Source organism: Archocentrus centrarchus, chromosome 6 (genome assembly GCF_007364275.1).
Source record: "Archocentrus centrarchus isolate MPI-CPG fArcCen1 chromosome 6, fArcCen1, whole genome shotgun sequence".
In the NCBI taxonomy this organism is placed as follows: Eukaryota; Metazoa; Chordata; class Actinopteri; order Cichliformes; family Cichlidae; genus Archocentrus; species Archocentrus centrarchus.
In genome coordinates, this window is record NC_044351.1 from 10,660,185 (window position 1) to 10,673,406 (window position 13,222).

Here is a 13,222-nt window from a genome sequence, read left to right on the forward strand (position 1 = left end):
CATGTACATTCACATGCACTTACACACCCATGAAGTGTCATCTCATGAAAGCTGAGCCATGTTTCCTAACAGGACTCTGATATTTATACACACTGTAGAACAGATTAGGTCTTATTTGGACTTTGCTTCTGATATCACTTTAAAAAGGCACTACAGGTCTCACAGATCTTGATTAATATGCAATCTATTGCTGTTGAGGTGTTTTGAATCATTTTTTTGGTTTTCAAAATGAGGATAAATCTTTGCTTCCTAGTTTAGAGTTGGGTAGGAAAACGAGCTGGGAAAGCTGCAGAGTGGAAAGCCTGAGAATAAATGTGCTGCAAAAACAAACCAATGAATTAAATGTGGCTAAAAATGGTTGAATTGTTTTGGTACTGAGTAATAATTCTTTATTTATGAATCATTGCAAAAATCCTTTGTCACAGTTGTTGCTAAACTTTTTTCTGTGAGTCCTCCCTATTGCAAATAAAATAAATTTGAAGCCCTCCCATCTCCCAGTTTACCTACATAACATGAAACATTGACTGTAATTTATATAGAAATGCAGCTTCAGTCTGTGACATTACTAGAAAAAAAAAAACAAATAAACAAGTCACGTTTTACGTCTCTTGGTGATGCTTTATTTTGTTGGGTGTCATACCATCAGAAGCTATTTTGAGGCATACTGTACTGTGATCTCTGTTCATTCACCGTGGTGAAGGCGGGAATCAGATAGGCTTCATCATATTTTGTCATGTTTGTCTTGGTAGTTATGGTATCTGGTGTGAATTCAGTGTCTCCTCTAGGTTTACCTGGCAGTACTTTTACAAACTTGCATTGCTAGCAGTGCAGACTCATGCATCCTTGTATAGCCCACCACCCCTTGTATTTTTTAACCACTACAGGATCATATTTTCTTATTAGTAAGTATATCCATAAAGTCATAAGAAACATATAAGAGACATATTCTCCATGCTTTGGATGAATGCAGAATATCAGGTAACATTCTAGCCAATTTTTCAAAAAATTGTCCTTCCTCTTATCGCTTCTCTTCTTAATTAACTGATTATGAAAAAAAATCCAGACAAAAAGGGTTTCTTACCATTATTTTTGCCAAACTGTGTCCTTGTGTACAGCACGTGCAGCACTGTCTGGGTCTTTCAGAAAAACATTTCATCCCCAAGGACATACACACCAGCTCTTGACCTACTTGGTTCTTGCTGAGTACACTTGTTATTCCCTGTAAGCGTGTCATTAAACACGTACACTAAAGCAAATGAAAAATCAACTGTGCAGCATATGTTTAAGCATGGACAACCCCACATTACAAACACTTATGTCTTAACTGTCATCTAATGTCATTTGACTGGTAACCGATGGGTTGATCCTTTTCTACCTTGGATCTACTCAAAATAGAGAAAAGGCAGATTTGCAAGTTCACATCCACGACTTATAATCCTGCTGAGTGTATATGTGTCTCTGTAAAGTGTATGCGTGAGATACAGGTTGACCCTGTTGTCCCACTAAGTCTCCTGAGGTGTCGTTGAAGGAATGCGTGACGAAATGAGGGGGTGCCGTTTTCCACTCCTGGAAACTCCCCAGTGACAGCAAAGGAAAGCCCATGAGGTCAGCCCTTGAAATGCAAATGCAGTGTGACTGATAGTACGATGCATTTTGTGCATTATGCTGTCAGTGATACTAAAAGTTAATATTAGTAAGAGTAAGAGGAGAGTAAGTAGAGTAAATAACACTCAGCTTTACCCTCTTTGTGTGGCCTTGCCCACTGTGATACTGACCGTGATACCATTTATAGATACTTGTGTCATTGACTGAACCTATGTATGTTTTATTTTGGGGTGCATTTGAAAAGCTAATTTTGGTGGGGGGTTTTTTTTCAGATACTGCTAATCATAATCCCAGCTTCATAATATCTGAAAGCCTTTCATTAGCTGTTAAGACTACAAGAATTACCACACTAATAATCACAGTGGTAGACAGAAAAAATGTATCTAAAATAAATCTACGCCTCACATCATTATCAATATCCATTAAGTCATTTGACTGTTCACTGAACCGAAGCATCACTCCGTATCTGTCCTTGATCTTGCTCATGACATTACTGTATGTGACAGCAGTAGCCGCAACCTGCAGCAAGCATCTCAGCAGAGAGAGAGTGCAGTGACTAAGCATAAATTAAACATAACAGAAGACACTACATCTGTTTTGTTGTGATATTGTGTGGGATTTGTTTCTTTGAGCTGTGACCAAACTGAGGTACATTGATTTAATTAACTTTTTTTCTTGATTTTTTAAAATTTTTTTCTTCCACATGGGTTCATTGAACCCTTCACTGGCTAAAGGAACTTTTAAATAGAGGATGATATAACAAATTGCTGTCTTTTTACTTTCTTTTAGAACTTCTGTTGGTAATGTATTGAGAATAGTAAAGGATAGAGTAGATAGGTCAGTGATTTTCATGTTTCACAGGAGAAACTGAGACTGTGAGATATGAGCAGACCATCACAAATCTGGGTTTTAAGATTGAGAGTGACCTCAAGTTAGATCACCAAGTCAGGTCAGTGGTTAAGTCCTGTTTTTATCATCTCAGACAGCTGGCTAAAGTAAGGCCCATCCTCCTTGAGCAACATTTTGATACTTTAATTCATGCTTTTATTATTTCTCGTTTAGATTATTGTAATGCTCTTTATTTTGGAATTAGCCAATTGTCCATAAAGCGTCTCCAGCTAGTTCAGAACGCTGCTGCTCGGTTACTAACCAGAGTGGAAAAGAGAGAGCATATTACCCCTGTACTGGCTTCCCTGCACTGGCTGCCAGTACATTTTAGAATTCAATATAAGATCCTTTTACTTGTTTTTAAATGTCTACATGACTCTGCTCCTTTTTATTTCTCTGAGCTACTTGACCCATATACTCTGACTCGTTCACTCAGGTCAGCTGACCAACTTCTCCTGAGAGAACCTAGGTCAAAGCTTAAACTCAGAGGAGATAGAGCCTTCGGTATTGCTGCTCCTAAACTGTGGAATGACCTTCCATTATATATTAGGAGTGCTCTTTTATTATCTACTTTTAAGACTCTTCTTAAGACCCATTTTTACTGTTTGGCTTTTACCCCAAGTTAAGACTGTTGCTTTTAGCTTGTTCTTGTTGCTATGTGTTTTATGTTTTATGTGAAAGTGCATTGACTGTACAGCACTTTGTTACAGTTCCTGTGTTTAAAGTGCTCTAAAAATGTAATAAAGTAAAGTTAAGAGTATTTCTGTCTGATCACATGACATCTGACCTGTGTCACATGTGGAAGAAAAGCATTTGTCAGCTGCAGTGTGAACTTTGCTGAACCAGCCCATCTACACCAGCCCTGGCCTGCCAGCGTCAGCACTGACGCTGATATATTTAGTCATTACAGTTACAGTTAAGATGACGTGATTGGGATGATGCTGGGACTGCTGATCAGTCTGTGCTGTTTCATGTTTGTGTCTACTGATCAACAGTGACGTTCACTACATGAAATGCTGAGAAACCTGTATCCATTTTTTTGGATCCATAATTTATAATCTCTGAATTGAAGTGCCTACAGCCCTTGAAATATTGCTTTTAAAGCAAACCCTTAGTAATCTTAATGATCGAAAATGCTGTTGGAGTCAGTGGCAAACTTGAAATTGGACCACATGCATTCACTGGGTAGCCTCCTCATTTTTCTCTCATCACAGTAACGACTGATGCCGTGATAATAAAACAATACTTGCACAGAGGCACCATGCTCTCAAATTTAGATTTTATGTACGTAGTTACAAGAGAGCAGCTGAAATTGGTGATCTGAAGGAAATGCTTTTTATTATGCCATTTTCAAACAGAGCTCTCAGCTCAGCTGCAAACACTCTGTGGCATTTACCCATTATATGAGCTGTTGAACTGTCATTGTGCGTGTGTGTGTGTGTGCGCGCGTGCATGCGTGTCTGCCTCTTTTTAGACTTGAGAGAGACAGATGTGCATTTGCAACTAAAACATCATTTTAGAGCACTCTTAAATATTTGCAATAACTAGTTTGATTAGGGGCTTTAAAGATTTTACTGTGCAATCCTGGGTCACATAAACTGTGTCTGTTCAAGTAAACACAATTTATTAAGAGACTTTAGACTAGGCACAGAAACATATTCACAGGCACACACACAAGTGCCGTAATGTTGCAGCCTAAGTGGTTTGAGGTGGCCCATCGTGCCAAGATGTCAAATGTCTCATGGGACTGCCGTCTAATACAGTAATCACTGAAAGTTTTTAGATAAAATAATGCTGAATGAAAGTGTTGCTTTACTTTTGTGCCATAAAGAAACATCTAAATTTCTACATTTATCCTTGTGGCTCATAACACCAATAGCTACTTACTTCAAGTTAACCCGCCCCATGCTTTGGACATTTGTAGCCGGTTTTCTCTGTGTGAATCTGTTTCCTCGGGCTGCTCCTGCATGTGACCCAGATAGATCTGTCTGCTGGTTGTTGTACATTTAGACAGTTTTTTGCATTTGTAGCTGCCACTAGGTAAGAGATGAGATTGTTGTGCCAACACAGGGACTGTTATAACTCCCACTGTTATCTTCTCCTGTAGTCATGTTTACATATGAACACTGTAAGTATAGCTGCCAGATGTGCAGATCTCATCAGATGAGCTTGCTTTAACCACAAACTATTATGTAATATCTTCTAATGGTGCATTTTAATACAGGCATTTATCAGACACACTAAAATGAGTGTGTTACATTGCAGGTGTCAGTTGTTTTTAGAAAGTAGGAATAATATGCACATTTTTATTTAAGGGCAATTTAGGTTTTGAGTTTTATCTTATCTTGCCTAAAGCTATTCTTGTTGCAATTGTTCCATTTTTTAATGCAATCTTAATTACTGAATTTATTCTTTGTTTTATCATTTTATTATTATTTTTGTAATTTAACATTGTCCGTGTTTTCTATTTGTTTAACTACATCTTCTGATTATTTGTGCCTTTGCTAGACTATTGTAAATGAGTACTCAGTTTTAGTGCATTTCTGAGTTTAGCTAGAGGTTAACTGATTTAATCAATGAATTTGTTAAATAACTAGAAGATTTTTTTGGACAGGTACAATCTAAATCTGGAGACTGAAATAGATTTACAGCTAAAAATAAGAACAATAACCTGAATGACTGTTGCAATTCTTAAAGCATTTGATTCTCCCGGCCTACTCTCACCCTTTGGTTTGGCTTCTTTCTTATGACTCTCTCTCTGTATCAAGTATCTTTCTCATCTTCTCTGTGTGTCTGGTCCCCCCCTTACAAACCCATAAAAGCCCCCACACTCAGATATTCTCTTTGCATAGGTTTATTTCAAGGGGCTGACTGCCACAGAAACTGGAAACATAACTGAGAGGAAAGGAGGGGAGAAGGAGGGACCTGGCAAATAGAGAGAAGGGAGGGAGAGAGTGAGAGAGACTGAGTGGGTAGTGAGGGGCTATAAAAGACAGGGCTGGAACTGTCTGTGGCATTAGCCTCAGCAGACTCAGTCACACACACAAAACGAGAGAGAGTGGAGACACCAGGCACCAGCAGGGCTGAAACATACTGAGGGCTGAAGAGCAGAAGCTGACAGAGTAGTTTCAAAGCAGTTGTTTCTTCAAGAATATCACAGTGTGCTTGGACTTGGAGGTTTGTGGAGTGTTTGTTGGCTGGACTTTGGAGAGACTGTTACCTTGTTGTTCCTGAGAAAACGTCATCTCTTTAAATAGGACACAGCAGAGAGACAAATTAAGACTGTCTGCAGAGGGTTTAATTTCACTGGGCTCCTGTTCTGCCATGGCTGCTGTACGTCAGATGGTTATGGAGGCCTCTGGCTTCCATGTCCTGCCAGCTCACCTTATGGCGTCAGCTATGGAGGAGTTTCCCCAGCAGTTGCCTGTCCCAAAGGGCCCGGCAAGGGGCAAGAGCCGCTCCCGTCGACCTCGCGAGGCCCGCTTCAAAACACAGCCTGTCACCTTTGCTGAGATCCAAGAGGTAGAAGAAGAAGGTTCTTCACCCCTGGAGGAGGAAAGGGCACGGCGCTCCTTCTTGCAATCACTGGAGAACCTGCGGCGGAGCACACAGACCCTCCACTGCCCACCGGCTGCCCATCACAGCTCCACCCCTACACCCACACAGGCCAGCCTGGACTCCAGTGACTCCGATTCCACCCAGTGAGGGGAGAGATGTGACCTTCTCCTGGCACCCATGTTCCTCGTTTTGCCTTGATGCCGCTTCAAATGGAGGCCACCTGAACTGAACCAAAATGGCCTGTCTGCCAGGCTGCCTGTGTGTAAGCTGCTGCTCTCATTCAAAAGCCTGCATTTTAAAAATACTAACATGTGAACGCACGCTATAGAGCTTGAAGATGCACTTCCAGCACATCTGTTATGAGCTCCACCACAGGCTGGTTACACTGTTCCACAGATATGATGAGTGTAAATGAGTGTAGCAGATACAGTGTTGAGCACACCACTCTTTATATGTATTCCTTATCTACTATAGATGTCTGGGAAAAACTTGAAGGATGAAAGAAAGCTGATATTTTCCCATTTTAAAGCTGTATAGGTATTTTTGTTTAAATCCATATTTTTCTACTTGAGTCATCATAGAAAGGACTGTTAAAAGTTTTAGTATTGTGACTTACAAGACTGTAAATACTTCGACTAAGCAAAGCGCCCAGCATCGAAAGTGACCTGGCTGTCACTGAAGCAGCAGAGTACCACTGAAAAAGCTTCTTTTCCAGCTTCAGTTCACAAGCAAAAACTTCCTTTCAATGTACATGTCTTTATTTATTTTCTTATTTTGTTCATAACCAAGCAGAGTTGTAGATGTAATATTTTATTGTTCTTTCTGACGTCTAAAGTCACCTTGACTTTCAAAGAAAAATATAACCTTTATACTTGTTTTTGTTTTACTTTATACATATATGTTTGTCATATGTACCTAAATAAATATTTTCAAATATTTTAAACCATTTTCTGTTTTCCTTTCTTTTTATATTCCTGTTTGGGAAGTATTATTGTAGAAACAAAGCAAATAACTTCAGAAGATAATGAGCAGTGCATTATTCATCTGACAGTGTAATTCCCATCATTAAAACATATGGTAAAATTAGGAATACAGAGACAGTGAACTCATGGCCTACAAAAGCCTTTACTGGCTTTCCATCACCAGTGTTATTGTTAAGCTAAGCTGATGTCTGACTCACGTGTAAACACTCAACACATCACCAGTGTCTGCAGCATGCATGGTGATGCACTTTCAGTAATGTTGGGTTTTCATCAGCAAACTCTGTCACAACAACCTCACCCCTGCTCAGAACAATCCTCTCTGCAGCCACACAGTGAACCGCTGCAGCCATCGCCATAATCTACAAGATAAGAGTGAAGAATATTGGCTTAAGTGTTAGTTTGTGACGCCTGTGTGGCAAGGAAGCGTAATCACAGAGTGGCATGGACTAGAAATGAGACAGTAAGTGGGCAGTAGTGACAGGATGAGGCAGGATTTATTCAGTATTTTTCTTATTGTGGGGAAGTCCCAGGAAAACACAAAAGGCTTACCTTACTCTGCCAGTGGTGCTCATGCAGCCTAGTTGCCATCAAGTGCCATTTCTTTTCTATACCTGGGATTGACTTGCAAAATAAATATAAGCCCCTATATTCATCCTTGTGAAGTAACATGTCAGCCAGTGCAAAGGTTTGTCTCATTAATGGGTTTTAATCATGACACTTTGACACTCAAATGTATGTTTCCCATATTTTTTTTTACATAATTTTATTACTGGTATTGTCAAGGTCTGTGGACTAAATAGACCATGTGTAGACTGATGTTAAGGAAAATAACAGGCTAGAACGAAGCGAGGGAAACAGACTAGGACCAGGAGCACAGTCACTCTGTTGAAGACACAGGGGATGACAGCAACTATAAAATGTACAGAGGAAACACCTGGGAACACAGCTGCAACTGATCAGAAAAACCATATAGGGAAGTTAAAACTAAATACCAAAGTGTGTGTGTGTGTGTGTCGGGGGGGGGGGGGGGGGGGCACAAAGCAAGGAAAAACACAACAACCAAGAAACAACCTGAAGATTAATAATCAACAGAAGTCGAAAACTCAAAAGGCTGGGTCAACGGCCCAGATACCATAGCAGGTGTTGGTAGACAGTTGGAAAAACATTGCAAGACATTTGTCATACTTTTCTCTATTTTGCAATAACACATGCACTCTCATCTTTCAGCGCAAGACTAAGAGAAATGGCATTTGCTACAGTGGGCAAAAGAAAGCATCCTCAACTTACAAGCCTTAACATCCCTGACCCGGTTGCTGCTTCTGACGTAAAGCAAAGCACAACTGCACTTTTCTTTTTTTCAAAAACAACAGCCAGTTCCAGTTATCCAGCCAAAGTGGACATGGATAAAGACCAGCCGGAAGCACGTGAAAGGTCTCCAGAGCGCTCTCCCCATCCTTTACCCAAACACACTCATTACTCATTGTTTTTCAAGTGCTTGTGGAGCTGTTGTAGTTAACCATATAACCAGTGCACTGTGTGACAACACAACTCTGAAAACAGCTGCGTCACTGAGATATTGTCTGCTTTGAAAAAGAGCGAGAAAGAAAGAAAAGAATCACATTTGTCATCTTATGCTGGGGTGACAGAGTGATTCAGTCCATGCCTCCTCTTTCTACCCTCTTTCTTCGGCAACCCAGTTTTTATTTTGCAGAGGAGCAGAGGGAGTATTCAGTAGCATCACTGAAACAAAATCTTGCATGTGGCATCTTGTTTTAGTAATTACTTTCACTGTCTGACTGCAAGACAGCTGCTTAGTTTTTTTTAAAGGGAGACCAATTATAACAGTTTGGCCCAGATGAATGATTTTTACAGTTGTGAAATGTCTGATAAATGTCCAGGGGCAAACAGTTCACTTTTTGCCTCAAAATGAAAAGTTTTAAAAGAGTGCCTGACCAATTCTTAGTCTGGGCACTGCACTCAAATCCATCAAGTGTTAAGCCATTCCCCTTTTAAAGATTTGGACCAAAGACCAGACCTAGCTGAGTCCTGAAAGCAATCAGTTAAGCCCGAAAAAACAACATGAAACCAGTGTAAAGGAGTTCAAACAGGGGTAGTGTGACCCTGTGAAGTGCATGATGTCTTTGTGAACAACTTGATAGCAGCTAAAATAACATAAAAAAAGGCAATCATCTGATAAAAGAACACGTAGAACATGGAACAAACTGTACAGATGCTATATTTGGTCTGTTAACGAGCTAGATAATGAATAAAATGACTGAGAGCAAGCTGAAAAGATATATTCTTGTTCAGTGCCATTTTCCCCTTAATGTTGGTGGGATGCCAAGATCTTTGAAAGACAGCATCACTGTTTAAAAATGCGCCACTGCAATGACAGTGTGGAAGTTGATGTCTTCAGTCTTCTACCGCACAGCTTTGCTGACACTTCAATTTATCCAAATACAAATAAACATTTCTTCTTATCCTATTTGAAGTCAACAACTAAGGAAACTTTAGTGGAGAGTAATGTACATATGTGTACAAAAAAGTATGTATATGCGTCATCCCAGAATTAGAAAATATTGTCCTGTACCATAAGCTAAAAGGAGATTAAATGTTTATGTGTTAATATTCTGCTCTTTAAGTAAAATATGCACCTGGTACCTATTTTTCAAAATCTGCCCACAGGTTGTTGCAGAAATCTGCTTTGAAGCATTTTATTATTGTAAAAGTTTAATTGCCTATGAAATGCACTCAGGAACAGTTTAAAGGGGTCTGATACATAACAGATAAATTAAAAAGACAATTAGATGTTTTAACAAGGACGATTACACAATAAACAGCTATGTTATCTGCTTTTCATCATTCATTTTGGTTTGTGCACACTTACCTACACATGTGAAGGCCTTTATATTATAGGATATGTCATATTGCATTCCTTCTTTTTATTTTAATCTTGGTCATCATATGTTATTTATTTGAGATATCTCTTAATTAGGTGTAAATAATACATTTGGGAAACACTTTAAGGTCCACATTATTACAAAATGTTCTAGATTCAAGAAGAAAATGTTCCATCAACAAGATAGCTGTTTGACCTGTTTTTAATAGGAGAGAGCTGTTTCTTTAGGGTCAGTACGACTTGCATGTTAGCAGGGTGATTCTAGTGATGTGCACAGAGAGGTCAGCGTGAATAGCTGGTACAATATTTGCTCTGGAACAAGAGTCCTCTCTGCCAAATTGAAAGCATCTGCTGAGTGATTCCACCCACAGCCGAGAACATTATGGCAAGCAGCACGTTCGTGGCTTTGTCTGTCTGTACTGTTTCAGTCTCACCCTAATTTTTATGAAACTGTTGGCATTTATAGTAATAGATGTATGATGACCACTTGCGCTGGTTGTTGTCTAGGAAAGCCCACAGTGAAGCCCAAAATGAGCTGTTAAATATTTAAAGCCTTTCATTTAAAAAAAATTGAATTAGATTAATCCAACAGTCTAATGGCAAACAAAATTCATGGCAGGTTGAAATAAGAAACTATTTAACTAAGAAATTATTTGCCATTAATAGCTGATTCTTACCTCCACTAACAGAAGTGTGTGGATATGGTACATTAGCATTAAACAATGTGTTCCTGATTTGACTGATGGACGACAGCTGAAGTGAAAAAATAAGTGCACTCGATGATTCAGTAGTTTGTAGAACCACCTTTACTCTCTCACATCATTGTTGTGGAATTTTGGCCCACTCTGCTTCACAACATTGTTTCAGTTCATTGAGGTTTGTGGCCATTTCATTTATGCACCGCTCTCTCAAAGTCCACCAGAGGATTTCAGTCAGTTTGACTTAGGAACTTTTACTGGGCCATTGCAGCACCTCAATTCTTTTCTTTTTCTGTTACAGATTGCTGGTGTGCCTGGGATCTTTGTCCTCTTGGATGACCCAATTTTGGACAGATGGTTTCACATTTGACTCTAGAATATTTTGGTATACAGAGGAATTCATGTTTGACTCAATGACCACAAGGTGCCCAGGTCCTGTGGCTATAAAATGAGCCCAAATCATCTCCTCCCCACCACTGGCTTGACAGTTGGTGTCAGGTGTTTGTGCTGATATGCTGTTTGTTTTTCACCAAACATGGTGCTGTGCATTATGGCCAAACATCTCCAATTTGGTCTTGTCTGTCCAAAGGACATTGTTTCAGAAGTTTTGGGGTTTGATTAGATGAAACATTGCAAATCTACGTTGTGCTTGCCATGGCAGTCCTTCCACATAAGACATACAGTACTTGTTCAGTCTTTTTCTAATTGTCCTTTCATTAACTTTAACATCTAACATATTAACCAAGGTGTGTAGAATCTGAGCTGTAGCTCTTGAGATTTTCACACTTTATTTGAGCATTGCATGGACCTTGGGGTGAGTTTGTTTGTTTGTTTGTTTGTTTGTTAAACCTCTTTGCACTCATCTATGAATCATTCAAGCATAAAAAGGCACCTAACTCAAAGGATGAACCAATGTAAAGTCTATAACATCTGAATAAGCTGTTATGTTGGTTGAAAACTTGGTATAGCTCAGCATAGAATGCAGTGTGTGTCCTTAAAAGATCTGATGAAACAAGGTGAAAGAAGTAAAAGGCCTAAAAAAAAATATCTACAGCAGATGAACAGTATCTGAAAGTCATGTACTTAAGAAATAGACACAGGACCTGAGAGATGCATCTGGCCCTTCAGTTGATCTATCTACTGTTCACTGATGCCTTATCAGAAATGGTCTCAAAAGAAGGGTGGCTTTAAAGGGTGGCTTTTGAGGAAGGTAAACAGGCAGAAAAGGTTGAGGTCTGCCAAATTACACAAAGTCTGGACTGAAAATCAGTGGCAACATATCTTATGAAGTGATATTTTTGTATTTTTGTATTTATATAATAAATACAAAAATACAAAAAAAACCAGACATTCAAGCTTGCTAGAATTATACAAACTATGTTTTTGCCTTATATACTGTATTTACAGCTACATTTGCACTTGTTTCAATAAATTGCCCTATCTATTTCCCATTCTAGCAAAATATAAAGGGGGTACTTAAGTAAAAGTACTCATTTTGCAAAAAGGTCCTTTTCAGAATGTTATCATTATATTATTAGATCATAATTTAATTATTTATCAGTGTATAGATAACTTTAATTTTCTAGCTGGAGATTTTATTTACTTACACACCTGTAGGTGGCTTTATTTAAAAAACAAAAACAAAAAGCATAATATATTTATATTTTGAAATCTACAATATAAGCAACTATAATATTTGCATCCAAAATGTAAAGGAGTATAGGGCACCCCATAACCGCCTCTGGACATGCCACTGATGTGCACATAATATTTTTAAATTCATTATGTGTGATTTTGTGTATACATGTGTATATTTTGCCTAAGCACCTGCATGCACCCATAAGTATCCCTAACCTAAATTCTGGTCTCATGATTTAGGGAGGAGGGAGTCAAAGAAAGGGGACAAAGAAAGCTGAGTCCAGAACATTCTGCATGCTGCTTTCATGATTCTCCCTGTATTTCAAAGCTTTAGTTCTAAGCTCTTCATCTCCCCCTGGTGCTACCGAAAAGAGGTGATTACTGATGCAACACACAAGGTGACCCATATATCTCTTCGCCCAGTGTCCTCTTTGCTTAAATCTTTGTTTGTTCTGGTTTGACCCCAGAAAGCAAGAACAACATACTACACTTACTGCTGTCTGAAAAAACAGACAACTTGGGCCCCTCTTGTTCTTGATTTTAGTCCCAGCTGTTTTCAAGGTTTTTATGAAGAAAGCTGCAGTGGTATATGATGCATATAAGTGTCTATATATATATATGCTGCTGATAAATGTGTGAGCAATACATAGAAATATTGATGTTTCTAAGTCCTTTCTTTAATCCTGAGAGGTTTGTGGTTTATCTCAAAGTCTAATTTCTACTTATGTGATCAAAGTTGAAGAAAATGCATTACCAACTTAAAAACTCATGCAATTTTGAGAAACCAGGCCAACTTAAGTCCAACTCTTGAGGGGTTTTTTCCATTTTAGGCAATGAGACAGAAAGGTTGAGGATGCCAAGCTCCCCTTCTCTCTGCTTTATTTGGCACAGCTCAGTAAGTAATCACCATTGACCCAACAAAAAGTTGGTCCAGTGGTGGTTTATTTTAAACT

General features: G+C 38.9%; 1 protein-coding gene across 1 annotated transcript; it reads left to right on the top strand.

Moving 5' to 3' along the window:
* The first annotated feature begins 5,489 nt into the window (after positions 1 to 5,489).
* Positions 5,490 to 6,997, top strand: c6h11orf96 (chromosome 6 C11orf96 homolog). The gene has a single exon (XM_030731326.1). The coding sequence runs from the start codon at positions 5,818 to 5,820 to the stop codon at positions 6,196 to 6,198; it is 381 nt and encodes a 126-aa protein (XP_030587186.1). The 5' UTR covers positions 5,490 to 5,817; the 3' UTR covers positions 6,199 to 6,997.
* The last annotated feature ends 6,225 nt before the right edge of the window (positions 6,998 to 13,222 follow it).

What these genes read in the sequence shown, in the direction of transcription:
- c6h11orf96 (XM_030731326.1), top strand. Translation starts at nt 5,818, where the DNA reads ATGGCTGCTGTACGTCAGATGGTTATGGAGGCCTCTGGCTTCCATGTC.